Source organism: Crinia signifera, chromosome 4, assembly GCF_055691185.1.
Source record: "Crinia signifera chromosome 4, ASM5569118v1, whole genome shotgun sequence".
In the NCBI taxonomy this organism is placed as follows: domain Eukaryota; kingdom Metazoa; phylum Chordata; class Amphibia; order Anura; family Myobatrachidae; genus Crinia; species Crinia signifera.
This window is the reverse complement of record NC_139220.1, coordinates 297147736-297174511: the sequence shown is the minus strand read 5'-3', so window position 1 is coordinate 297174511 and position 26776 is coordinate 297147736. Positions and strand designations below refer to the sequence as shown.

Genomic DNA, 26776 nt, shown 5'->3' with positions numbered 1-26776 from the left:
AGGGATGGGCAATTATTTTGACTGGGGGGCCACTTAACAATTCCAGTAAATATTTGCGGGCCGCACACAAATTCATATTACACCAGACAGTATTAGCTTAAATTCTATATATAAAAAACAGACTGTATTACTTGGTTTGTAGGGAGCAGCCTACAGCAGCTCTGGGCTATAGCACAGAGACAAGAGGAGAGCAAAGACTCCGTCTCTCCTCCAAGCAGCCTCCATCCACACAGCAGGCACCTCCCGGGATCCTGCCTCCTGCACAACCTGTGACTCAGCTAATCAGTGAGCCTCCGGCATCTACCTAGCACACTACGGGACAGCTGAGCCGTCACTCCACTGCCTTGCTCTGTGGCACTGACGGCTCAGCTGTCACTCAGTTGAGTCAGGGCAGCGGGGAGCCGGGTTATGCGGTGCCGCTGAGGAAATCCCGTCCGGCTGCTCCCATATGGAGTGCAAAACATGTCCTCAGTGGCACAGCGGGCCAGTCAGGATTGGTTCACGGACCGTATCCGGCCCGCGGGCCCACCCCTGCACTAGGGTGACTTTTTCCCTCTGAGAAATCCCCCCTGCGATCCCCCTTGGGCCGCCCGGGACCTTATCGTGTGCAATCCCAGCTAAGCCTGCCTAACTTGGAAACAATCTAACAGAGTGCTTCTGCAGCCGGTGAGACTCACAGGCTCTGGTGACATGCGCATGGGACCATGCATCGCATCTGCTGTCAATCAAGACCGGGCATCGCATCGGACCTGCAGTCAGTCACATGCAATTAAAATCCTTTCATTCGATTGATCGCTACAAAAAAAAGCCGAAATTGTGTGTGAATCGTCCTAGTGTATGTGGCCTTAACCCTGACCCTTCCGCAACTCTGCTATAGAAACAGGCTGATTGAGGCTGTATCTGGCGTCACACACCCTGGGCCAGATTCTCTAAGCTTCAAAAGTGATAAAATGGAGAGTGATAAACAGCCAGCCAATCAGCTCCTACCTGTAATGTCACAGACTGTGTTTGAAAAATCTCAGGCAGGAGCTGATTGGCTGGCTGTTTATCACTCTCTTTATTTTATCACTTTTGAAGCTTAGAGAATCTGGCCCTATGTCTGTGTTTTTCCTGTCACTCCCCGAAAATGGCTGGTTACCATCCCCCAAATGCGTCTTCCAATTATTCCAAAATAGACAAATATGCTTATATTTGAGCAGTTCCCTATACCTGTGTATATAAAATATCGACACTGGAACCACCATGCGGCAGCATATTGGTGCTGTTCGGGAGCAATTGTTACATTTTGTTTGATAATGATGCTATTAGGACCATCATGGGTCTGTTCTAGGGGTCAGATGTACTAGCCTTGAAAATTAATAAAGACATGTACCAGCCAATCAGCTCCTGACGGCCATAGTTATTATTTATTTATTAGCAGTTTCTTATATAGCGTACACAGATTCTGCAGCGCACTTTATCTCCGTCCACTTTATTAATTTTCAAGGCTTACTTTTCAATCCCTTATGTCTAGGACAGAGAGGTAAAGTCCAAACCAACCAACTGCCGAAATGATTAATTAAGGGGCAGATTTATTAAGCTTGGAGAAGAGATAAACTGGAGATAAATCGGAGAAAAGGTAAAAGGAGATAAAGCACCAGCCAATCAGCTGTGTTTGAAAAAGACAGTTGGGAGTTGATTGGCTGGTGCTTTATCTCCTTTTACCTTTTCTCCGCTTTATCTCCAGTTTATCTCTTCTCCAAGCTTAATAAATCTCCAATCTAAAGTCTGTAACATGGCATTTAGGAGCTGATTGGATGGTGCTGTATTTCCATTCACGGCTTAGTACATAGACCCCTTTGTAACTTCTATACACTATACATTATTTGTACAGCTTATATTCAGTATCACTATCTGGCTATTGCTACAGCTGCAACTTAGATGCACATACATAGATGTTCTTGTATTTGTTTATTGAAATTGTGTGGTCTTTATTTAATATTTTTCTTACGTGTCAGTAAATATTTTTGTTTCTGCCATTATCAGATGGGATGTTTCAATCTAGAAAAGAACAGTTCCCTGTTGGCTATAAATACAATATTTAGCCACTAGGGGTCTCCTAACATTAGATGTAACATAGAAGCATGGAAGTCTCAAAAAATATAAACTTCTTTGATTAATGAAGACCAGAACTATTACAACTTCACTCAGGGGCGAATTTAGGGGTCAGGCCGCCCCTAGGCACAACATTTTTGTGTCCCCCCTCCCCCTATTTTAATGTAATCATATATGTATATACATTGTTATTTATATATATTTCATAAAAATGTAACTGTAGCCCACCTTAATATTTTTTTAAGCACTCTGGACTGCTCACTGTACGGAGGACTTGAAGGGAGGGAGGCACTTATTAGTACAGTGATTAGCACAGTGTCTCCGTCAGTCTCTCTCCGTCTCACACACTGTGACTGACAGCTCAGCTGCCGGATACACAGCAGTCAATAGACTGTGTGTAGAGTAGCCAATGGGTGGGAGCCGGCAGCAGTGAGTCTGAGCCATTTCAGGACGCGTAGGGGGACCGTTGGACCCAGCAACTAAGCGGTGATGTAATGTGCATGGCAGAGTGGGTGGGCAGTGGCGGGTGACGAGCGGCGCTGCCGTCGACATATGATAGTTCATGGCTGCGGTGGCGGTGCTCATCACTCGCCGCTGTCCACCCGCTGTGCCATTTAACAGAATGTCAGCCTGCCTGCCGCCCTTAATTGGTGCCGCCCTGAGGCCGGTGCCTCACGGGCCTAGGCACAAATCCGGCCCTGACTTCACTACCATAGCCGCAATATAACTTCCAATCCATGTTGAATTTAGGAACGAGAAACAGGTCATGCGATCTGACAAACAACACAAAACACAACAGCTACATACTCTACACTAGTGCACACCACAGACCATGGTTACAAAACATCCCGAAGGGGCAATTCCGACGCATCAGAAGGAATTGCTCCAAGACAGAAGATTTCATAACACAAAGCACAGAACTCATGGAACAATTCAATGAGAAAATGTACGACCAGCACATAGTCAAAACCGCCCTGAACGAAATCACAGCACTCGACAGATCCACTACACTTCAAACCAAACCCAAACACAACCAGACAGAAAACAATGAGGTAGCATTTATCACCACATACAACAAATCAGCTAAACAATTCCACAACATCCTCAAAAAACACTGGCACATCCTGCAGCAAGACCCTGACCTCACCCCCGCAATACCCAACAGACCCAAAATGACATATCGCAAGGCACCTGATATCAGAAAAAGATTGGTACACAATCACATAAAACCCAAGACATCTACCCAAACAACCATAGACCACACCACAGGTTTCCACTACTGTGGAAAATGTGCAGGCTGCAAAAACTTAACCACAAAAACAACCAAGAAAATACAAACATGGACATCTACAACCATAGCTAAAACATTTAAAATCACACATCAGACATCATGTGAACACACAGGGGTGATCTATCTTCTCAGGTGCCCCTGTGGTCTCGAATACATAGGAAGGACCACACGCACACTTAAACAACGAATCTACGAGCACATCAGGAACATTCGCATAGGATATGAGAACCACAGCATTTCCTTACACTACAAAACAAAGCACAATAGCAACCCCAAGGACCTATTCTTCATAGGAATAGAGATCCCCCCAAAAAATTGGAGAGGAGGCAACCACATGGACACCCTCAATAAAAGAGAACTATTCTGGATTTACACAATCAAAACCCTGACCCCTAGAGGATTGAACATAGATTTCCACAATAGCCATCTGGGCTAGTAAATCCAGTATCTACCCACAATATAATGAAAAGCTGTGATCCTCACCACCTTATGCACACATGACACCTTACTGTATCATAAAATCACACACACCCCGTAGAGCTGACAGACATCCCCGTAAAGCTGACCATCCACATCCACATTAAACTTAGTACTAGGACTCCTTAACAACACTGCTAATACACTCACATCATAATCTACAGACAATACACCAACAACACTCCGCTATCCACTGTATGCTGACAAAACGCTATAATTTCCAGCTCACACAGGGTTAATAACCCATTTTAGCTGCACACTGCCGTCTTAACCCCCCCCCCCTCCCCTTCCATGAGTGACAACCACTCATGTCCAATCAGAGGCGGAGAGCGTGGACCAATCACATCACTGAACTGGTCGTTTGGCACGCCCATCGAGCATATAAACACTCCAGCCTCAACCTACAGCATCCTTGATAAAGGCCCACAGAGGCTGAAACGCGTTGGACATCATCACACAGCACTTCAAAACATCCAGTGATATACTACAAGAAGTCTCCTCCTAGCCGGAGTCGAGCGTTCGTTCCCGCAGTGACGTCATCGCGACTAACCAGGAAGTCGCGCCGCGTCCCCTTCCAACACGGAAGTCGCGTCCGAGCAGGCCGCACCTCCAGCCAAGCGGCCACGCACATCTCAGCCAGCCGGGTGAGCATCCCTCACCTCGGACTGGCGTTGGCAGACAGGGACCACAGCACAGCACCGCTGCGTACCACTCTGCAAGAGGATCACGTGGGTAAGACTCCTGGGAGCGGGACGCCGCTACCCAGCACAACCCACCAAGCGATTCATTGACTTTGCCTCCAGCCACTGTTGTCACCTTGGACTGTACCTGCACCCCCATACCCCATTTCCCCACCCATCTGCCGACATAAGACATAAGCCCACCGGCTTATGGTTAAAGGGTTCTGCTGACCCCTTACACCCGCAAGGGCTTATTACTGGCAGCCCCCACACCACCCCCACCTGTATGAGACATAAGCCTGTTTAGGCTTATGGTAGAAAGGGACCTGCTGGCACCCCAATTCCCCCAAAGGGGCTCATTCAAGGCTCACATCACCCACCCTGATTTCAGTTATTTCCGATGTACACTTGTTTGCAACTGTAAATAAAAACACCTTTGATTTCACATCATCAGCAATTTTGTCACTCATTCTCACATACACAGGAGAACATTTAACTTCTGTTACACAAAAAGTAATTTTTCTCATAAACACCAGCATTTTGTCAGTTATTTGCATATAGATACACAACCTAGGTGAGCGCTTAACAATTACTATTTGTTTAACCCATAATTTGAGTACGGACCACTCAGTTAAGCTGCCCCACATACAGAGGGATAAGCGCAGTAACGGCCACCAAATTTACAAAACACAGGCTTGTAGGGACTGCGTGCGAAGACACAGGACCCTTTCTGCCCGCACGCAGTATCATCACCATCAGATTTGTACTAGGGGGGGTTTCATACAAGTCTGAATCAGGCAAAGTGTGTACACTATATTTCCTTATTTTATACACTTTCAGGATATCCGTCTGGAGACCCGCTCACCAGATTACTATGCCCAACAGATGTCAACACGGATGGATAGTAAAGTGCTAGGCACACCCATCTTAAACCTCCCTCTGCTGTCACAGGGTTCATGGGTCAGACCAACCTCTTGGATCTACAATCTACCGTCTAAGAAACCCACTTACCCAGTTATAGAAAGAAAAGAAAAAATTGGTTCTTCATAAAATGCGGTACTTATGTAGTATCTGGGCGCCCGATTTTAAAATCGGGTCGGAAAAAGCACATCGAAACGCATCCGATATGCGATTTTCCATAGGATTCAATGTTAACATAGTCCTGTTCATTTCACCACTATCCAAGTGGGCATAGAGTTGATTTTATAAAGCGTGGCGAGCGCAGCGAGCCCCGTGAGGGGCCGCGGATTACTTAAAATGTTTTCCGCGTCCGCTCGCCGCGCTATATAAAATCAACTCTATGCCCACTTGGATAGTGGGGAAATGAACAGGACCTTGTTAACATTGAATCCTATACAAAATCGCATGCGATATCGGATGCGATTTTGCAGAAAATCAAATTAAGTACATTCAGTACTCAATGTATTCAATGAGAATTTTGACGATGTGCAGCGAATCCTGTTTAGGATTCGCTGCACATTCGCCACTGCCCGCCGCATTCCGGAGCCTCGCAGGCTCCAGTATTCAACGAGTTAGGGGCTCACTGCCCCTGACACGGTGACAGGCAGGGAGATGGAAGTCTCCCTGCCTGCCCCAGAACGTTTGTGGGGGGGAGGTTGGCTCCCCGGGTGCCAGGCAGCACAGGCTGCCCCCCGGGATAGCCAACAGGGGACCGGGTATTCACTACACCCGATCGTGCATATGTAATGATCGGGTGCAGTGAATATATGAATATCTAATGAGCGGCTCGGCTCCCGCCCCCCTGCTGGCTGCTCTGTGTAAAAAAAAATATATATATATATAATTTTTTTTTTTTTATTAAATATATATTCATGTGCTTACAGCACATGAATAAAAATAGCATGCCCCTCCTCAGAATAAAATTCCTGATTTTTTGACACCAAATGTAAAAAACAAAACACTTTATTTTAAAAGTTCACATTCCACTTCACCATAAAAAGATAGCGATTGCTACTCGGTGAATCATGGTGATAAAAACCTTGAAATGTATTCGACATCTGGTCATTGAATAGGGTGATTCACAGTTTTAGTCAAAAAAATCGCCTTACAGCCCGAAAATAGCACAAAATCGCCATAAAATATGGCGAATCAGCCTCATTGAATTCTGCCCTATATGTCACAGTTATCTGGTGAGGGACAGGATTTGCTCCTGTTTGTCCACATATGTTATGATTGGCAGCCACAAGCACTGGTTTTGCCTGGTACATTGACCATAAATAATATGAATTGATCCTGGTCCACCAACCCAATGCGGATTCAGTATGAAATCCCGGCGTTCAAAATCCCGACCGCCAAAATCCCGACAAGGGGGGGACGTGGATCGCCCCCAATTGCGAGCTCGCCACGCTAATTTATTCTCCCTCCAGGGGTGTTGTGGACACCCACGGAGGGAGAAAGTGTCGGGATTCTGAACGCCGGGATTTAAACTGCATCCCACCCAATGCACCCCTGCAAGTGTTCACTGGGCTGCTGGGCATTTAGGGGTTAACCATTCAAATTCTGTTGTCTCTTCCCTCTCCTCTGGATTTGCAGTTTTAATGGATAAAGTAAAAAGGGAAAAACAAAGGAACATAAAAAGAATAAACAACTTACACTCGCTATTCTGACAAGAACTTCATAATGTTTTATAAAAATCCTTTCCATGGTCTATGTACATGTTTATATTCAGTGTTAAATAATGAGAGAAAACCAGATAACTACATTTATTGGAAAAAGTACATAAAACATGTATACACAACTTGAGGAGTACAATAAATAACGGATATATTTTAAAAACAATTGTTAATAAAACTGGTGGCGAGTCACCAGTCTGTGGACAGCAGGCTCCATAGATAGTTGCAGATGAAGACTTTTGAGTGTTGGGTGCTGTCAATGCTGATGGGCTGAGCAATATCTCCTCCATAGTGGACTGAATTTGTTCCAGTTAGGGAAATAGTATAGAAGACAGCGCAAATTAAACATAGGCATTACTTCTATTGTATTGTTTTGTAGCTTTATTACCAACATGCAAAATCTGTTTGACATCAACATCTGCATCAGTGTGGCAAGTATGTGCTGCTGTGTGACCCTGCCTCTTCTGCTACATAATACTCAGTCTGTGGCTTCCTGCTGCCTCTGTTCCCTTCCTCCCATCACTGCTCAGTGCTGCTGTGTACCATGCTTCTTCTACTATATAACTCTCAGTCTGTGGCTTCCTGCTGCCTCTATTCCCTTCCTCCCATCACTGCTCAGTGCTGCTGTGTACCATGCTTCTTCTACTATATAACTCTCAGTCTGTGGCTTCCTGCTGCCTCTATTCCCTTCCTCCCATCACTGCTCAGTGCTGCTGTGTACCATGCTTCTTCTACTATATAACTCTCAGTCTGTGGCTTCCTGCTGCCTCTGTTCCCTTTCTCCCATCACTGCTCAGTGCTGCTGTGTGACCCTGCCTCTTCTGCTACATAATACTCAGTCTGTGGCTTCCTGCTGCCTCTGTTCCCTTCCTCCCATCACTGCTCAGTGCTGCTGTGTACCATGCTTCTTCTACTATATAACTCTCAGTCTGTGGCTTCATGCAGTCTCTCTTCCCTTCCTCATATCACTGCTCTGCACTGTTGGAGACCCTGCCACTTCTACTATAAAACTCTCAGTCTGTGGCTTCCTGCTGCCTCTATTCCCTTCCTCCGATCACTGTTCAGTGCTGCTGAATGACCCTGCTTCTTCTACTATGAGTCTGTGGCTTCTGTGTTCCTACTATCTCCATTCCTTCCCTCAGGTCACTGCTTTGTAGCTCTGCATCCTCTATACACCGATCAGCCCAACTAGCATAATAACAAGAATGGATGGGTGTCTTCCTTCATGATATGACAACACTGCTCCGTTGAAGAACTGACTGTTATTAAACCATTAACACCATACTAGGAGGACATTAAATGACACTGGTGCCGGATGACTCACAGACGGTCCTTTCACCAACATCGGAATCCCGACTGTCAGGAGCCCGACAACCGGAATCCCGATTTACACAGGCTACTTGTCCTCGAGCCACGCCTTGTCATTTGGATAAAGCAAATACTCGCACCTTTAATGAAAACAGAGCTTTGGATCCAGATCTTATGGTGCCCACACACGGTGAGATGTGTGCTAGGTGCGAATTGAGCCATACAATGTGCGCTATACAATTTGGACTGCACACAGTGTGCAATTTGAACTACACTACAATAGTCAATTACAGGGTAGTTCCAAAATACCTGCCTGCACATAGTTTTATGCCTTGCTATACGGACTACGAGGGAGCGTGCATCACAAGGTAAAATAAACACGGTGCGGTTTGAACTAGAGTTGACAGTTAAAAGGTCAACATCCACAACAGACATATAGTTATGATCATAAACGTTTTCAAAATCGTGGATTCAAACGCTGTGAAAGCCAGGAGATGTAGGTCCAGATGCAGAAGGGAACCCGGAACTTTCTGCCATCCTTAGGACATCTAAGTATCAGATGTACTCAACCTTTTTAATTGAATGTTTCTGAATAAATTCCCAGAGGAAAATTTAGGTTTGTCACCACTCTTAGGGGTTATTTAGACCTGACTGCTGCTCTGCTAAATTGCCCTGTACTCAGGTATACGCCGCCCAGCCAAAGGGAAATCCTGAACTGTGCAAAACTGCGAGAAGCCTGCAAAAATTTTGCAGGCCATTCACAATCACAATGATTTCTCCGCTGCGTGCAGTCCGTGCATAGCCAAGGACTCGGTGGCTGAGATAGAAACAGGCTGATCGGGGCAGGGGCTGGAGTCACATGACTTTCTCTCAAACGCCTGGGCACGCTGCGGTTTCCCTGACACTCACAGAAAAGTCTGGTTACCACCCCCTAACGTTGGCTTCCTGTCAAAATTATCAGGATTTTATTGCAAGATGGCCTCACGCCTGCGTACTATGGGCCATAACCAGTCTATCAATTATCGGCCAGCCTGGCAGCTAGATGGCACCTAGAATAGATGAAAACAAACTTCCGTCCTTCAGTTGTTAACCTGGAAGTTCTATTGGATCTCTGCCTCATGTGGTCTTCCCTACCACAACACCTCGTATGTCCACACTATCCCCATGCCTTACACTTTCCTTTCAGAATGTAAGCAAACAAGAGCATGGCCAGCCTACCACTTGTTTTATCCCTTCACTTAGTTCTCAGTTATTTGGTATATGTTATAATTAAGCCCTAAATGGACAACTTTGCTTCCTGGCTCCCTACACTCAGACCTTCCAACCCTCTTCTTAGGTCACTTCAATATCCATATTAATGTCACCACTGCCTCTCATTACTATTCCATCATCCTATGGTCTCCCTCATTGGACCACCTACCCAGCCATGTAAGTGGACACTCACTCGGTCTTCACTGTGATATTTCTGATTTAACCAGTTCCACATTCCCTCTTTCTAACCATTTCTTCTCTTGTAACGTATCCCTCATTCCTTCTCCAGCTCTGCCTTCCATGGCTACCACAAGCATAACCTTTAGGCTATTGACACTATTGTCATCCTTACTGCTCAGCTCTCTCCGGCATTGTATCTGCCCCTGCACCTGACTAAGCTTTTTCTCCATATACAACATCTCCATTACTTCTGCCCTACACTATGTTCCACCAGTAGTCACTACTCGCCCTCACAGATCCACAACCCTGGCTTTCCGAATACACCAGATACCTGCACAACTGTTGATGAGCTGCTGAGTGACAGGAGGATATCACGCTCCAAGGAAGACTTCCATTTCAAATATATGTCCTTGTTGCACTTTCACTCTCTAACAGCCAGATTTCAGGACCCTCATCGCCTCACAGTCCTACAAATAAGTTGCCTCTTTAAACTCACCCCTCCCCCACTCATTCAAAGCCCTTGACTTCACCTCCTGACCTACTCAACACCGCATCCCCTTCTTTCCCAGCCTGCCTCTACACATCCATTTTTCCCAACTCTGACTTCACCCTCCCCAGTATCTGGAGATTAATTTATCGTCCTTATCAGTCTCTCTATCCCTCCCCTATCTCTGCTCCCATTCTTCTGTTGCCTGTTTCCATCTATTCAATCTCTTCTTCTCATCAGGAACGGTCCCCTCTGCATGGGAGAAGTGAGCCAGAGGAGAAGTGGCCCATGGCAACCAATCAGCACTGAAGCAACATCTATAATTTACATAATATTATATTATACAGAGCAGCTGATTGGTTGCCATGGCTCCTCTGGCTCACTTCTCCCTTATCACTGCTTTATACATTTACCCCCAAGACCTTTATCCACTTTGGGTTATATCAAGTCTATAGTGTCCCATGGCTCATACAACTCGTCTCCTGTCCCTTTTTCATGGGCTTCTTTTAAATTATAGAGCCCAAGTGGTGTCATTTTCCTAATGGGGTTCACAACATCATTGGGTCTGGAGTACTTGGGAACCACAGCCTAAATTGGTTCAACCCCTTTGAGCATGAACCATTAGGTTATCAAGTGACAGCAAGAGCCTTGACACTCTCAGATAAGAAAAATAGGGGAACTGTGCCCAAGGAAAGGATACCGCCTTTAATGAGTGTTGGGTCACAACTATAATCCCAGTCAATCTTCGTTACAGAGTGGAAAAGTTTTGCCATATACCTGTACAGAAAACAGATCGTTATTGCATAATAGTTCATGGATTTATTTATAATTAGGAGCAGTGGTATCAACAAATCACAGAACCAAAAACAAAATACAGAAACGAATATGGTCTGGAGGTAGGACAGGAAGGGAAATCCCATCAACAGATTGGCAACAGTTGGAAAGTATGCTATGGAGTAAGAAATGGAAGGGACTCTCTATACTATGGAGTAAGAAAAGGAAGGGACTCTCTATACTATGGAGTAAGAAAAGGAAGGGACTCTCTATACTATGGAGTAAGAATAGGAAGGGACTCTCTATACTATGGAGTAAGAAAAGGAAGGGACTCTCTATACTATGGAGTAAGAAAGGAAGAGACTCTCTATACTATGGAGTAAGAAAAGGAAGGGACTCTCTATACTATGGAGCAAGAAAGGGAAGGGACTCTCTATACTATGGAGTAAGAAATGGAAGGGACTCTCTATACTATAGCGTAAGAAAAGGAAGGGACTCTCTATACTATAGCGTAAGAAAAGGAAGGGACTCTCTATACTATGGAGTAAGAAAGGAAGGGACTCTCTATACTATGGAGTAAGAAAGGAAGGGACTCTCTATACTATGGAGTAAGAAAGGAAGGGACTCTCTATACTATGGAGTAAGAAAGGAAGAGACTCTCTATACTATGGAGTAAGAAAAGGAAGGGACTCTCTATACTATGGAGCAAGAAAAGGAAGGGACTCTCTATACTATGAAGCAAGAAAAGGAAGGGACTCTCTATACTATGGAGTAAGAAAAGGAAGGGACTCTATACTATGGAGTAAGAAAAGGAAGGGACTCTCTATACTATGGAGTAAAAAAGGAAGAGACTCTCTATACTATGGAGTAAGAAAAGGAAGGGACTCTCTATACTATGGAGCAAGAAAGGGAAGGGACTCTCTATACTATGGAGTAAGAAATGGAAGGGACTCTCTATACTATAGCGTAAGAAAAGGAAGGGACTCTCTATACTATAGCGTAAGAAAAGGAAGGGACTCTCTATACTATGGAGTAAGAAAGGAAGGGACTCTCTATACTATGGAGTAAGAAAGGAAGGGACTCTCTATACTATGGAGTAAGAAAGGAAGGGACTCTCTATACTATGGAGTAAGAAAGGAAGGGACTCTCTATACTATGGAGTAAGAAAGGAAGGGACTCTCTATACTATGGAGTAAGAAAGGAAGGGACTCTCTATACTATGGAGTAAGAAAGGAAGGGACTCGATACTATGGAGTAAGAAAGGAAGGGACTCGATACTATGGAGTAAGAAAGGAAGGGACTCTCTATACTACGGAGTAAGAAAGGAAGGGACTCTCTATACTATGGAGCAAGAAAGGGAAGGGACTCTCTATACTATGGAGTAAGAAATGGAAGGGACTCTATACTATAGTGTAAGAAAAGGAAGGGACTCTCTATACGATAGCGTAAGAAAAGGAAGGGACTCTCTATACTATGGAGTAAGAAAGGAAGGGACTCTCTATACTATGGAGTAAGAAAGGAAGGGACTCTCTATACTATGGAGTAAGAAAGGAAGGGACACTCTATACTATGGAGTAAGAAAGGAAGGGACTCTATACTATGGAGTAAGAAAGGAAGGGACTCGATACTATGGAGTAAGAAAGGAAGGGACTCGATACTATGGAGTAAGAAAGGAAGGGACTCGATACTACGGAGTAAGAAAGGAAGGGACTCTCTATACTACGGAGTAAGAAAGGAAGGGACTCTCTATACTATGGAGTAAGAAAGGAAGGGACTCTCTATACTATGGAGTAAGAAAGGAAGGGACTCTCTATACTATGGAGTAAGAAAGGAAGGGACTCTCCTACAGGTTATGAGACCTGCATCACTGCAAACACTTGTAATGTAGCTGTGGAACTGCAAAGTTCAAACACAATATGATTCATGGTCATGCTGAAATCTTATAATAACCAACATATATGCGAGGGCAACTATTGTGAAAGACGACTGGTGTTGCAGTGCAAGACATTATAGTGGACAATCATTTAAGTGCTTTTCCAGCGCCAAATCCATATATCTGGTGCACTGCGAGGGAAGGTTTGTCAGGTAAGACGCATGCTCCCAGTTACTGTACACCATCAATGTGACAGTGTTGCTACAAATGTCCAACCACTGCGAGGAACACAGATCTGTCTAATCCCAGAACACATCGGAGAATGTCAATGTTTGCGCTAAAATCACATTCATGCAGCGGTATCAGTCTATGCTGTACACGGACCATTACACCAGGATCTGTATATTACATCAGCTTTCGATCAGGGTCTGAAACACACACCAGCAATGAACAAGGTCTATATTTTATACTAGCTCTCGCGGTGGTGGTTGGTCTGTGTACTTGCCACCAGACAGAGCTCTGTTAAACAAGCTATGGAAATAATCCCATTTTATATTAGCTTTACCACGTTACTGACCAGTCAGCGGATGGAATCTTGCAGACACTGGTTTACCGCTGCACTGTGCGCAGAACATAAGTGCGCTGTAATAAGGATACTCACAGAGCTGAGGGGATGACTACTGTGGTGTCCTCTGCGGCTTCTTTCTCCACCTCCGCAATCTCCTCCTCCAGGAGATTCACCTCCTCCAGTTCCTTGTTTAGGAATGTGCGGGTGTTAAGGAAAAGGCTATGGAAGTCAAAATGGAGTATTGAGGTGCAATTCAATTAAATGTGATGTAGGGGTGATGCGAACCCACGGGGATGTGCAGGAAAATGTTTAGGCCTCTATATCTACATCTTATGTGCAGCAGAACAGGTGATCTTACATCACATTTTCCTGAATACACACCTTAGATTTTAAAGGGACGATATAATCTGCAACTATTACAGAGGCTATTTTATAATCGCTATAACTTAATAATTAACTGTAGTTTTGCAGAGAAGGAACAGAGGTGCTAGTCCCTATTAGGGAGCAGGTGCTAGTTATTCTTAGTCAGCTTGGTGCAAATTGCCCAGATCCAGTTGTTAAACCATTGGACTAAATGAAAGCTCATCCCAATGAGAATACCGTTTATAATCTAATTAATACTAAAACTATTTTAAAATGATCAAAACAATTGTCAGGAAGCACAAAGCAACGTCATGCGCCAAAACTTGTGGTCATAGTTATCCAAACTACAAATAATAGCGTGCAGCGGTCTGGTTGACTAAAGCTGGGGACATACTATAAAATGCAGGTCACAGCCGATGGTGCAAAGGGATGTAACGATGCACTGATGGCGCAGTACATACGGCACAGTCCTGTGTACAATGGTGAAATATATCTTTACAGCATGTAACTGCATACCATCATTTATTACATTGTCCCATCTGATGCCGCATGAGATGGGAAGCTAGCATGAAAGACCGGTGTGAACGCGCAATCAGGCGGATCTAGGAGTCCAAATAGACAGCAAACTGGGATGTAGTGCCCATTGTAATGTAGCTACAAAAAAGGCCAACAAAATTCTGGCATGTATTAAGAGGGGAATGGGAACTAGGGACTCGAGGGTAATTATGCCACTGTATAAAGCATTGGTGAGACCTCACCTAGAGTACGGAGTACAGTTCTGGGCCCCACACTATAAAAAGGACATCATAGAATTAGAAAAAGTCCAAAGGCGAGCAACAAAGCTTATTAGGGGAATGGAGAATTTAAGCTACGGGGAGAGATTAAGCAATTTGGGACTATTTACATTGGAAAAGAGACGTTTAAGGGGGGACATGCTCAACATGTACAAGTACATCAAGGGCCAATATAAAGAACTGTCACGCACCCTCTTTTCTACTAGAAAGGAATCTAGGACGCGAGGGCATGAGTATAGATTAGAAGAAAAAAGATTTCATTCAGCTAGTAGAAAGAATTTCTTTATGGTCAGAACAGTCAAACTCTGGAACTCTCTTCCCAGAGAGGTGGTAACGGCTGGCTCATTAAATGCGTTCAAGGCGAAGTTGGACAAACATTTACTGGAGAAAAACATATATGGGTACAAATAAGAAATATAATTTGTCTGTAAAATACCAGAACCTACCAAATCAGCAATGGATATCTATACCAGGTTGAACTAGATGGACGCAAGTCTTTTTTCAGCCTTACCTACTATGTAACTATGTAACCTATACGATACGTACCATAAACTATTCCAATCCGCGTCAGGGTGATATATCACTTAGTGTGTACCCAGCTTATATTTTAAAATTCTGCCAAATTGTAGCAGTCAATGGGGCGATTGGATTCTTCCCAGCACCCACTGCTGGCCATCCATAGTAAAGGGCGCCGGAGCTATTCAATTGTTGCTCAGGTCAGATGCCCATTACCAGCCACACACACATTGTTCGGTCAGCCTCCAAAGGTGCGAGAAAAAATGTGTTTAATGTCTGTAGTTTGGGTACCCAAACTCATACTTTTAGGCATTCAAACAGGAAGTTTAAACAGAGAAATAATGGTGTAGGGTTTCTGCGCTTAAAAGCAGGTGCAGCTGAAAGCCTGTGATAATCCCCCACTATCACAATAATGGCAAGATCAATCAAGATCACTATTGTGTGGTCTCTTATTTTTTTGAGGAGAAAAGTGAACCCCTGTGGAAACGTTTGAGTGATTATATAGTCCTATCATGGATTCCTCGGGACCTAAGAACAACCTCATAAAGGACAGTATATACATATTTTTCAGGACTTACCAAATAGGTGCAATGGTGCCACTGTTCATTGAGGAAGTTTAGACAGGTTTAGCCAATTTGGACAGGTAAAACCAGAGCGGTCAGCCACGTAAAATACTAACCGGCATCTGATCGGAGCAACAATTGAATAGCTCATAAAGATGCCCAGCAGGGGGCGCAGGAAACATTTGAATAATCCCCTATTTGTCATAGGTAATGAAAAATAACAGACACTACTCTGTGTAGAATGGTCAGTCATAAAGGATATGTGATGCTACTTTCTAAGGACGCATTCTTCTTGAGAACCTCCTGCAGCTCCTGATCTATCCGATTCTGTTTGGACAACACCTTCTGCACGGTTTCTCTGCTTTCGAGTAGTTTGTCTGCTACGGCTTCTTCTACTGACATTAGCTCTAAAGAAAAAAATACAACAAAATGAATGCTGGGATGGATCTTTTTATACTAAGCAAAACAGGTGTCACAGAAGAGGCACCTCTGATGATCTCCGCGGCCTGGCTTTCATTCTCAGTAAGCGAGTCAATCATGGCTTCCTGCTTGTCCAGGCTTATCTTCAGTGTGGAAGCGGCATTATCCGACACCATGATCTTCACAATCTCCTGACTCAACTCCAAATACTCTTGCATACCTTCTTGAAACATTTTAGTTTGTCTTCGACTAAAGCGATGGAATCAGTCAGTAAGTATGTGAGGGGTCCTAGAAAACAACAACAAGCTTTATTACATATTCCAACACAGTAGAACAACATTCTGCAAATAAATCTAGTGGCAACATGGACCTCAGGTGTGTTTTATTGTTAAATACCAGTAATTTGGACCAATGTTACACCAGGTCACCCCACCCACGGACTGCTTATACACTTATTTGGGGTGGCCGACACTGCAGGGTTTTCTGCTTACCCTCGGCCACTAGCTTGTCTCGTCTGTCCATTGCGGCAGCAGATGATGTTGGGGCGTTCATCACCGATGCCACATCACATTACAGGGACAATACAGACCATCCCTTATCATTATATAGATATCCGTTTCTACATTAATGGAGCAATCACAACAAGGGATGAACATTGCATTGCAATGTTTTGCAACCATAGATTGTTTCGATGGTAATAGTTTTACCATTCGATGGCAGCATTCCAATGTTTGCCACCATCGAATGGTAAACATTTGATGGTCTTCTGATGGTCCCGCCCCCTTGTGGCCATTCAGCAACGCTACTGTTCCCTCCAGCTTTCCATGCTGAAGATGTCTGCGCATATCATATGAATACTTTTTTCTATTGAATGCTTTTGATGCGATGGTCAGTGACCATTGCAACGAAAGATTCGATGCCGGATGCCCAGCCATCATTTGAGGGTGGGCTTCCGAAGTCCATCCCTAATCACAACTCAGTGATAACACATTCTTGCGTGATTTATAGTTTTTTTGTTGCCCATACACTGTCATGTACAACGTGCATTTTGGACTAGATCGCATTGCATCTAGTTCAAAATGCATGTGATATGCTAATGCGATGCGATCTAGTCCAACAAGTATGTGCGGCACACTCTTTTTGAAGCTCAAAACGCACCGTGTGTGTGGGGACCTTTAGAGGCTTCAACAGAATTCAGATTATTTTGGGTTGCTTTTAAAAAAAATGTACACAGTAGTGTAAAGGTGCATACACACTGTACAATTTTTTTGACCAATTTGGTTGAAAGACAGTGTCCTGGACGGAAGATGTTGACAAAAGATATTGTCAACAAACAAACGACGAATGATGATGCGCATACCCGCCAGTTGTTCATCAAGATTGTTCGTCAACTGTGCATGCAGCTCAATTTGAATATCTTTCAAAAAGAGCCTATAAACTGTAGCTAGATCTATCTTCTTTCGTCTGTCGTCAATATATTTCGTCAACATCTTTAGTCCAGGACACTGGGTTCAATGGAAATGTCTTTCAACCAAATTGGTCAAAGAAATTGTACAGTGTGTATGCACCCTAAGAAAGAGATAAATGCAGCTTGGCAAATAGGGGGGGATTAAATTGATTACCAAACTCTCTGTGCGTCCAATCTCTCATCAAACACCCAGAGCTTCAGACGCACAGGGCAAGCCAAAGTTAAGCGCTGCCTGGACAATCGGGGTGAGAGTGTGTTTTTTTGGGATAGTAAGTCGAAAATGTCTAGTTTGACAATGACAGGTCGACGTTCAAAGCGTGACACATTTTTCACTTTTTTTTGTGTATGTTGACATATGTCATCATGTACACTGTATAAATGTATTGCATGCACTTTCGGGCAGGGTGCTCAGCTCCCTATTATAATCTAACTCTATGACCACTAAGATGGTAGGGTATGTTCTAAGTTGGTTTACCTTTCGGAAACAGGATGCAATCAGCATCCAGGTGGTCAGAACATCGGCATTCAGTATACAGATAAAGGCATCACGACTACCGGATGGTGTAATGGTTAGCATTGTCACCTCACAGCACTGAGGTCATGGGTTTGAGTCCCACCATGGCTTTAACCGTGCGGAGTTTGTCTATTCTCCCCGTACTTGCGTGGGTTTCCTCCGGTTTCCATACCTCCCAACAGTCCCGAAAACCACGGCGACCATAGCGTCAAAACGGCGGCACGCAACACTCTGTCCCTCCTCCGTCTCCCTGAAAGTTAGGAGGTATGCGGTTTCCTCCCACAATCTAAAAAATATACTGGTAGGCTAATACCCCTTTCACATCGCACTTTTAAAACGGTAAATTGCCGTTTTTTCCCTTTTTAAAACGTTTAAGCCTGCACTGTGAATGCACCACAGCCGATTTACCGTTTAAAGTTAACTGGCATTTCGAACCGTGTAAAAAGCAGAGTCCTACACGGTTCCTTGCCGTTTTTTGTGCAATGTGAATGTGTACAATGCTATGCATTCACAGTGTAGGCTTAAACGTTTTAAAAAAAGGAAAAAAAAAACGGCAATTTACCGTTTTAAAAGTGCGATGTGAAAGGGGTATAAACCGGTATTTAAAACGGTAATCTGCGGCAATGTTAAGGCTCTGACCCGTTTTAATTACCGTTTTAAATACCGGTTTTTAAAACGTGTCGGCGATGTGAAAGTGGTATTATTGGCTCCCAACAAAATTAACCCTAGAATGTCTGTGTGCGTGTGTACATGTGGTAGGGAATATAGATTGTAAGCTCCCCTGGGGCAAGGACTGATGTGAATGTTCAACTATTCTCTGTACAGCGCTGCAGAATATGTGTGCGCTATATAAGAAACTGTTAATAAATAAACAAGCGCCATAGTGTCACTTTCCAGTACTTGATGCATATGTGGAATACAGTCATACCTCCGAAAACTGCATTTCAGAGACTTGACTGCCTTGTCTGGGATAGTGCACACCCCAGTGTACCCTTATGTTCAAAACAACGCCCCAAAGTAAACAGATGCACAATGTATACTGTGCCTACACAACTAGTTAATCTGAGAACACACACATTCTCTCTCTCTCACTACTGGCAGTGCCCTAGACGGTCCGTAGCCATAGTAACCGCATCACAGCCGGCCAATCACACAGCCTCGCAGGACCCCGTGAGGGATTTGAAAATTCTCCCGCCGATCGCTCGCGCTGCACAGACCGTTATACACGAGAAAGCGGCGCTAGAGGGTGGCGCCCCCTCCAACTGTTACCTGCGTTCCGTCCGGTCACTGTGGGGGAGGGGCGTAACGTCACGGGGAGAAAGAGCGGTGTGTACCGTGAGCTGAGGTAACCGTGTCCGGCCACAGCGGCAGCAGCAGCACCGCCTTCCTTCTCCAATCTCCTGAGAGGCGAGAGCCGAAGGAGGAGGAGCAGGGTCTGACCGACCGCCTCTCCTCTGTAGCAGGGCGGGCTGCTGGAATTGGAAAGGCCACGTCACCGATCCCCGATTCCCGGCGCGAATACATGTCATGTACTGTCACAGGCAAATGTGCGAGCGAATTTTATATATGTAATCTAACCTAGATGTCTGTGGGGGAGATGTATTAATTCTTGGCGAGAGATAGAGTGGAGAGTGATAAAGTACCTGCCAGTCAACTCTATCTTTAAAAGTTAGAAGCTGATTGGTGATTTATCGTCCACTTTATCTCTCTCAAAGACACTTTATTATCTCTCTTAGTACAGGGGTTCTCAAACTCAGTACCCCGCACAGTTCACATTTTCCAGGTCACCCGACAGGTGCATTCATTACTCATTGACACATTTTATAAAATCCACAGGTGGAGCTTATTATGTCGCTTGGGATTCTGTGAAGAGACCTGCACAAGATGCACTGACTGTGTGGGGTCCTGAAGACAGAGTTTGAGAATGAGAACCTGTGGCTTAGTGCATCCATTGCCCCTCCCTGCCGAGGTCCAACCGGCTAACAGCTCACTGATCATTGTTGGCTTTGGGGGAAATATTTGTAGATTTTACCTCCCCAACAGTCCGTTCAATCAGATATCATATTGTGTCATCGGCATAACACAGGCAAGGGTTGATATATCTAAAGACAAATATCGGCACATTGTGCTGTGCGTACGGCTGATCCATGACTGCCCGTACACCCGCATCAGTAGCTGGCATTCAGGGAAATAACAGGCAAGAGTTCCAAAACAGAACCTCGCTTCCAATTGAATCCACCCTATAGTGTGAATGTCTATAAATACATATAATATTATTTATTTATTTATTTATTAACAGTTTCTTATATAGCGCACACAGATTCCGCAGCGCTTTACAGAGCATAGTTATAATCAAAAACACATAACAAATTACATTACAAGACAGTTTAGGACAAGTACATGGTTAATATGGATAGTTGCATCAGGGGACAGGACACTGAAGCAATCATCAGGGTGGCAGTGGTTTATATATTCTAAGAAAGGCACATGAGGAGAGAGGGCCCTGCTCATGAGAGCTTACATTCTAAAAATATACAGTGTATGTGTGTGTGTGTATGTCTGTGAAAAAAATCCACAAATAAATGGCACTCAGAGACTCGTAGTATCGAAAGCAAAAAACAACTTGCATGTAATTAAGAAGCCATATTTCTGCCAAACGTTTCCCGGATGTTCACTCCGTCCTCAGGGCCACGGCTAATACACCATAAAAGGGGTGATTCTGATTGACTCGCAGTACTGCAAGATCGGCCCTGTCCCGCCTATTATGTGCATGTGCAGGCCTCCTTTGCGAATGGCTTTGATGACTTGCATAGTCACCGAGCCATTCGCATACATTGGGGTAGGACGGGGATCAGCGTTTTATGGGTGTTCCCATGGGTACACGGGCAGAATGATGTCTGCCAAGGGACGGGCGGCTGTCGTCACACGACATCAGCCGCCCGACCCATCTTCGCCCAGGTGCTCGCAAATAAAAGTCAGTTCCCGCTAACTTTTATTTGCGAAGCTAGGAGAAATCATTCGATGGTCGGCGACCATCGAATGATTTCTCCTGCAGCGGAGACATGTGAGGGGATGTGTCTTCGTTACACATCCCCTCGCATGTTAGTGCAGGAATTCAGCGTGGGGGGTATTCCGTGGGGCGGCGTTACAGGCACTCGGTAAGCTGAATCACCCCCAAAGTGCAAAACCAAACATAAGCACTTTGCACTTTATGCTGTAATAGACGTGGCCCTGAGGATGAGATGAATGTCCCAAAAATTGATAACTGGAGGAGCACCTGAGTATTTAGAGAAGGAAGAGAGCAACTCCTCTTCCCCCTCCGGCCGGGCGCGGTCTAGGACACTGGAGGCAGGCAGCGCAGCATGTACTGAGTCAAAATGAGTTGTTGGTGGGTGCCATGTCCGGATATTTCCAGGTCACATGGTACAAACTTCTAACGGTGTCAAGTGGTTCCCCAACAACCTCCGGAGACCCAGGGTACGGATGCCCCAGCCAGACAAAAGGAGGCTCTTTAAATGTGCCACCATCTGTACATAATACATTTGCCCACTTGCAGTGCATCAAGGTTTTGAACATTTTGAGAACACATTTCTCCTACGATCAAGAATTATGGCCCATTGTTTCTATTAAGTGTAGGTTTTTTCAGTAGGTGTCACTTAACAACCCAATTCTTTGTTTACTTCTTGCAGCTCAGCCTGACTGGCCCTGTAGGATGACATCACAGTGACTGTGACGTCAGTTTCCAGCGCACAATCCTGGACCACAAACCGTGGCATTTGCTAGGTGAGTTAGTAAGAAGCTAATTGGTTGTTATCTGTGGGTATACAGTATATGTCTGTTAGTGTCAATATTTTGTGCTTGTCTCTGATGATGGCGGTGTGCCACGAAATGTAGGACATAATGGGCAATGGTTTTACTGTCCTCACAAGCCTGATGAGTGCTGTCTGCCCTCACTTATCTATCTATCTATCTAACCACCATCTGTATCTCAGTGCCGAGATACAGACCAGACTGTGCTAGAATCACTAAAGCAGCAAGCACCACCCCAGGCAGGAAAGAGGAACTGCACCCAGTTTTGAAAGATGTTAGATGTTAACCTGGATACACATTAGTCGTGTATATCACCTAATGGTTGGCTTGCAAAAGCAAACTCCTTCTCTAATGGCCAAAATCATGTGCACTGCAGGTGGGGCAGATGTAACATGTGGAGCATACCACTGAAGGGTCAAAGCACATGTTCTTCATAGGTTCCTTCATGCCTTGATATATCTGGAGCTAACTTGGTACACATACCCTTCATTATCCAACTTAAAGTACCTTAAACCCCCCCCCCCCACATTCATAGTATGTCACACATTAGTAATGCCCATTTGAACACATGCCTGGTTAACATTGCTGTAATTAGGGATGAGCAGGTGCCCTGTACAGAACTCACCATTTCTGCCCCATTGTTCTTGTATTTGGCTTAGAACAGCAGCATAGAAATCTCTCTGAGGACGCATAAGACATGCAGCTTCTCTCTCATCCTGGAGACCTTATTCTAGTTCACTCTTTCTGACAAAATCCTTTTTAGATGGACAAAACCATGTGCACTGCAGGGGGGGGGGGGCAGATGTAACATGTGCAGAGAGAATTAGATTTGGGTGAGTTATTTTGTTTCTGTGCAGGGTAAATACTGGCTGCTTTATTTTAACACTGCAATATAGATCTCACTTTGAAGTAAAACCCCACCCAAATCTAATTCTCTCTGCACATGTTACATCTGCCCCACCTGCAGTGCACATGGTTTTGTTCATCTAAGAAGGATGTTGTCAGAAAGAGTGAACTAGAATAAGGCCCAAAGTGCTGCAGCTCTGCATGGAGTATCCTAAGGTGCTGAACTGGTCCTAGACCGAGTGGCCCCATGCCCTTATTTTGACATTAGGACATGTTCAGAGACAGAACTGCCACCGGTTGCATTTTCACCCTGCTATGGCCTTCCAGGCCAATAGGATTGGGGAGAAGCATGTTGCAGATTTAGCCTGGCTAGATTAGGGACTTTTTACAATAGTGGTCTGTAATAAGCCATGAGTTAATGCCGAAATTCTGTACTCTAACTAGGATTATCTTGTTATTTGAAGTAGTCTTAGCTTTTTCTTTAATATCCTTATCAGACGCAATACATTTCTTCCATTGACTTTCCATCTATCACAAAGGAACTTTTGCCTAGCTAAAGGTAGGTGAAGTAGGTGTAGTTGTGTTTATGGCTTCTTGCCAATGTCTCCAAAGACTTTTAGCATGAATGCTGACTAAGGTGCATACACACGGGACGATATATCGCTTGCCAATATATCGGTGAGCGATATATCGCTCAGTGTCCCAGAGATGGTCGCTGATGAAAGGGAACCTCTGCCGGGGCAGCCGCAGAGGGAATCAGCTGGTCACAGGAGCAAGCTGCTGTGACCAGCGATCATAAGGGGGCTAAAAACGGGAGCGCTTACCCTGGCGATTTATTGCCGGTGCAGTCTAATCGCTGGGAATATGGTCACTCAGCGACCATATTGCCTGCAAATTTATGACAGATCGCATATTCCATGCGATCTGGGTGGGATCTTGCCGCTCAGGACCGCATTGCAATATCCGATCCTATTGGCGGGTATTGCTGCGGTCTCTCCTTCTTACGTGTGTGTGTGGGGGGGGGGGGGGGTACTGGGTACTTAATATTTGCAACTAACCCAGAAAAACAGGTTTCAGGGATATAGCCGCACATATATTTTATTAAATGGGCCCTATGTTCTCAAGGGGACACTTGCTGTTAAATTTGAGGACTGTCAATAGATAATTTCACAGAGGTTATTGACTGAATGCAATCCCCACTCTACCTGAGTAGAAGTATCATCTGGGGTAGAAAACGTCCCAAACTCGCAGAACTTATCTATATCTTTGTTTCCATCATAAATATACATATAAATACATGAGAGATGGAAAAGAATAGATGCCTATAATGGATATTCTGGCAAGCATCTCGGTAATAAACCTGTCCCTCAGCTTGCATCAATTCAGCAAACACAGCTTCCATTCCCCAGGTTACCTGCACTCACACTTCCACAGGCAGTAATTCTTAGGAGTATGCTAGGGCGCTAAGACTTGTGGGGGCACCTCCGAGGCCACCTAATACTAACATTAAGAATGTCTCAGCCTTATTGTACTGAATGTTGGCAAAGGATATTGTATGCTGTCATAGCCAAGCTCCCTTATGTCAACAGATCTGGCTCACAAGCTGGGAGTTTGCAGCTAGTTGAGATGACAACTCGACAATCTACCCTACCCCACAAGCTCGCTGCCTAGGGGTCATCCTTGACTCTGAACTGTCCTTTGTTCCCCACATTCAATCTGCCTCCAAATCATGTGACCTGCATCTATAAAACATATCCAAAATACGACCCACAAGACACTACTAAATCTGTTATCCATGCACTCATTTTATCCCGCATTGATTATTGCAATAGTCTCCTAACTGGTCTTCCTAAGTACAGACTCTCACCACTACAATCCATTTTAAATGCAGCTGCTAGGCTGATCTTCCTAGCAAGATGCTCCCATTCACTATTACAGGACTTTTATTGGGCTGCTCCCATCCTATGGAATGCCCTTCCATGCACAATAAGACTTTCCACTAGCCTCCAAACTTTCACGCATTCCCTGAAAACTCACCTCTACGGGCAAGCCTATCATAATTAAATTCCACATACCATATATTTCTTTCAAGACTCTTATTATTATTATTATTATTATTATTAATATTGTCCTTTATATGATGCCACAAGGGATTGATAGCAAAACAGTGACTTCCAATTCAATACAATAGATAACAAGTACAGGATGCATAACCATAGAGGACACTCAGACTTACCTACCTTCCCGGAATTTCCGGGAGGCTACCGGCCCCCCCTGGAAGGTAGGCACGTCTCCCTCTTGCTATCCAGAGCCCCCGCACCCCTCTTCCCTGCTGAATGAAATACCAAAATTCACGGGTCCGTGAAGAGGGGGCAGGGCTAAAATGCAGTGATTAGCGTAATTAAGTCCCACCCATAATCTGCGTACCTGCGAATCATGGCATTTGTGCATTAGGGGGCGGATCTTAATGAAGTCAGCCTCATCCCCACCCCCACAACGTGTTGCCTCTCCGGGCTTCTCTTGGAGAGACAACTTTAAAAGTAAGCAAGTATGACACGGGAATAAGTATCAGGGTGGCAGAAAATCGCAGTATTTGGTGCCATCAAAGATGGTTTAAGTAAGAGAAGGAAAAGCACATGAGGGAAGAGCTTACATTAAGTATCTAATTTTATTAAGTGGATTCGCACACACTTATATCTATTAGTGCACGCTCTTGTCTCTTTGTTTTGGTGCATGCACCAAACTTAATTTATTTGGAAACTTAATAACTTCTTGGACATCTGCTATCCTTATTTGGAAAATAAACAAGAAAACAGAAAGATTCCTACTTGAGCCACAGCCAATGTCCCTGAACAGAGACATAGCTGCTGCTGGAAATGCTGTCAATATCTTTTTTTTCTATTGGGATTTATTTGTTGCACCTGCCTGTTTTTGTTATTTCTTATTAAGGTGTGTCTGCTGTTGTATTATGCACCTGGGGCTTTGTCCTCAAAACACCTCAGCAATATTCGCCTCCGCCATTCAGCAATGATGAGTGAGGTTTTCACAGATGCTGCAGAGAGATACAGAGTGATTGTGACAGTATATATGAGAGCTTTTACAGTCTACTGTAGCATGAGAATAAAACATGTTCTACCACTACATTCAGAGGATAAGACAGAGGTCAGCATTCATTAATGACATGTAACCATATGGAGTATAAAAAATAACCTTTGTTTTAAGTTTATATTCACTTGTTTGCTGTACATACAGTACACAGAGGAAATCAGTGTAACTAGTATTTTGGGCTCAACATTCGCCGAGTCACCAGCTATTGTGCACAGGACTGCAAAAGTTTTTATACCAGCCCCCTATTCCTCCAATTTATCTCTCCCATCTCCCCCTATTCCTCCCATCACCCTCTCCCATCTCCCCCTATAGCTCTCACGCATCTCCCCCTATTCCTCCCATCACCCTCTCCCATCTCCCCCTATAGCTCTCACACATATCCCCCTATTCCTCCCATCACCCTCTCCCATCTCCCCCTATTCCTCCCATCACCCTCTCCCATCTCCCCCTATAGCTCTCACGCATCTCCCCCTATTCCTCCCATCTCCCCCTATTCCTCCTATAGCTCTCACACATATCACCCTATTCCTCCCATCACCCTCTCCCATCTCCCCCTATTCCTCCTATAGCTCTCACCCATCTTCCCCTATTCTTCCCATCCCTCTCTCCCATCTCTTCCTATTCCTCCCATCCCTCTCTGCCACCTCCCCCTATTCCTGCCATCCCTCTCCCTCTATTCCTCTCTCCCATCTCTCTCATATTCCTCCCATCCCTCTCTCCCATCTCCCTCTATTCCTCTCATCCCTCTCTCCCATCTC

The 26776-nt window shown here is 44.6% G+C and overlaps 2 protein-coding genes across 6 annotated transcripts in view; one reads left to right on the top strand and one right to left on the bottom strand.

The window, feature by feature from the left end:
• Window positions 1-7252: 7252 nt before the first annotated feature.
• The window catches only part of SPC24 (SPC24 component of NDC80 kinetochore complex), a 65070-nt gene continuing 45546 nt past the window's right edge, over window positions 7253-26776 (bottom strand). The window contains exons 1-6 of one of the 3 annotated variants that reach the window (XM_083185114.1): window positions 19524-19703; window positions 16340-16560; window positions 16118-16259; window positions 13710-13817; window positions 11102-11178; window positions 7253-7471 (exon numbers count right to left, since the gene is read on the bottom strand). In XM_083185114.1, the coding sequence (XP_083041240.1) occupies window positions 7365-7471; window positions 11102-11178; window positions 13710-13817; window positions 16118-16259; window positions 16340-16505 (600 nt within the window). In that variant the 5' untranslated portion in view covers window positions 16506-16560; window positions 19524-19703 and the 3' untranslated portion in view covers window positions 7253-7364. Of the gene's footprint in view, window positions 7472-11101; window positions 11179-13709; window positions 13818-16117; window positions 16260-16339; window positions 16561-19330; window positions 19471-19523; window positions 19704-26776 lie in introns of those variants that run through there. The other 2 variants (XM_083185115.1, XM_083185116.1) reach the window with 2 other exon arrangements.
• The window catches only part of KEAP1 (kelch like ECH associated protein 1), a 77335-nt gene continuing 70017 nt past the window's right edge, over window positions 19459-26776 (top strand). The window contains exons 1-2 of one of the 3 annotated variants that reach the window (XM_083185111.1): window positions 19459-19599; window positions 21944-22037. The gene's annotated coding sequence lies outside the window, so the exon portion shown is untranslated. Of the gene's footprint in view, window positions 19802-21943; window positions 22038-26776 lie in introns of all 3 variants that reach the window. The other 2 variants (XM_083185110.1, XM_083185113.1) reach the window with 2 other exon arrangements.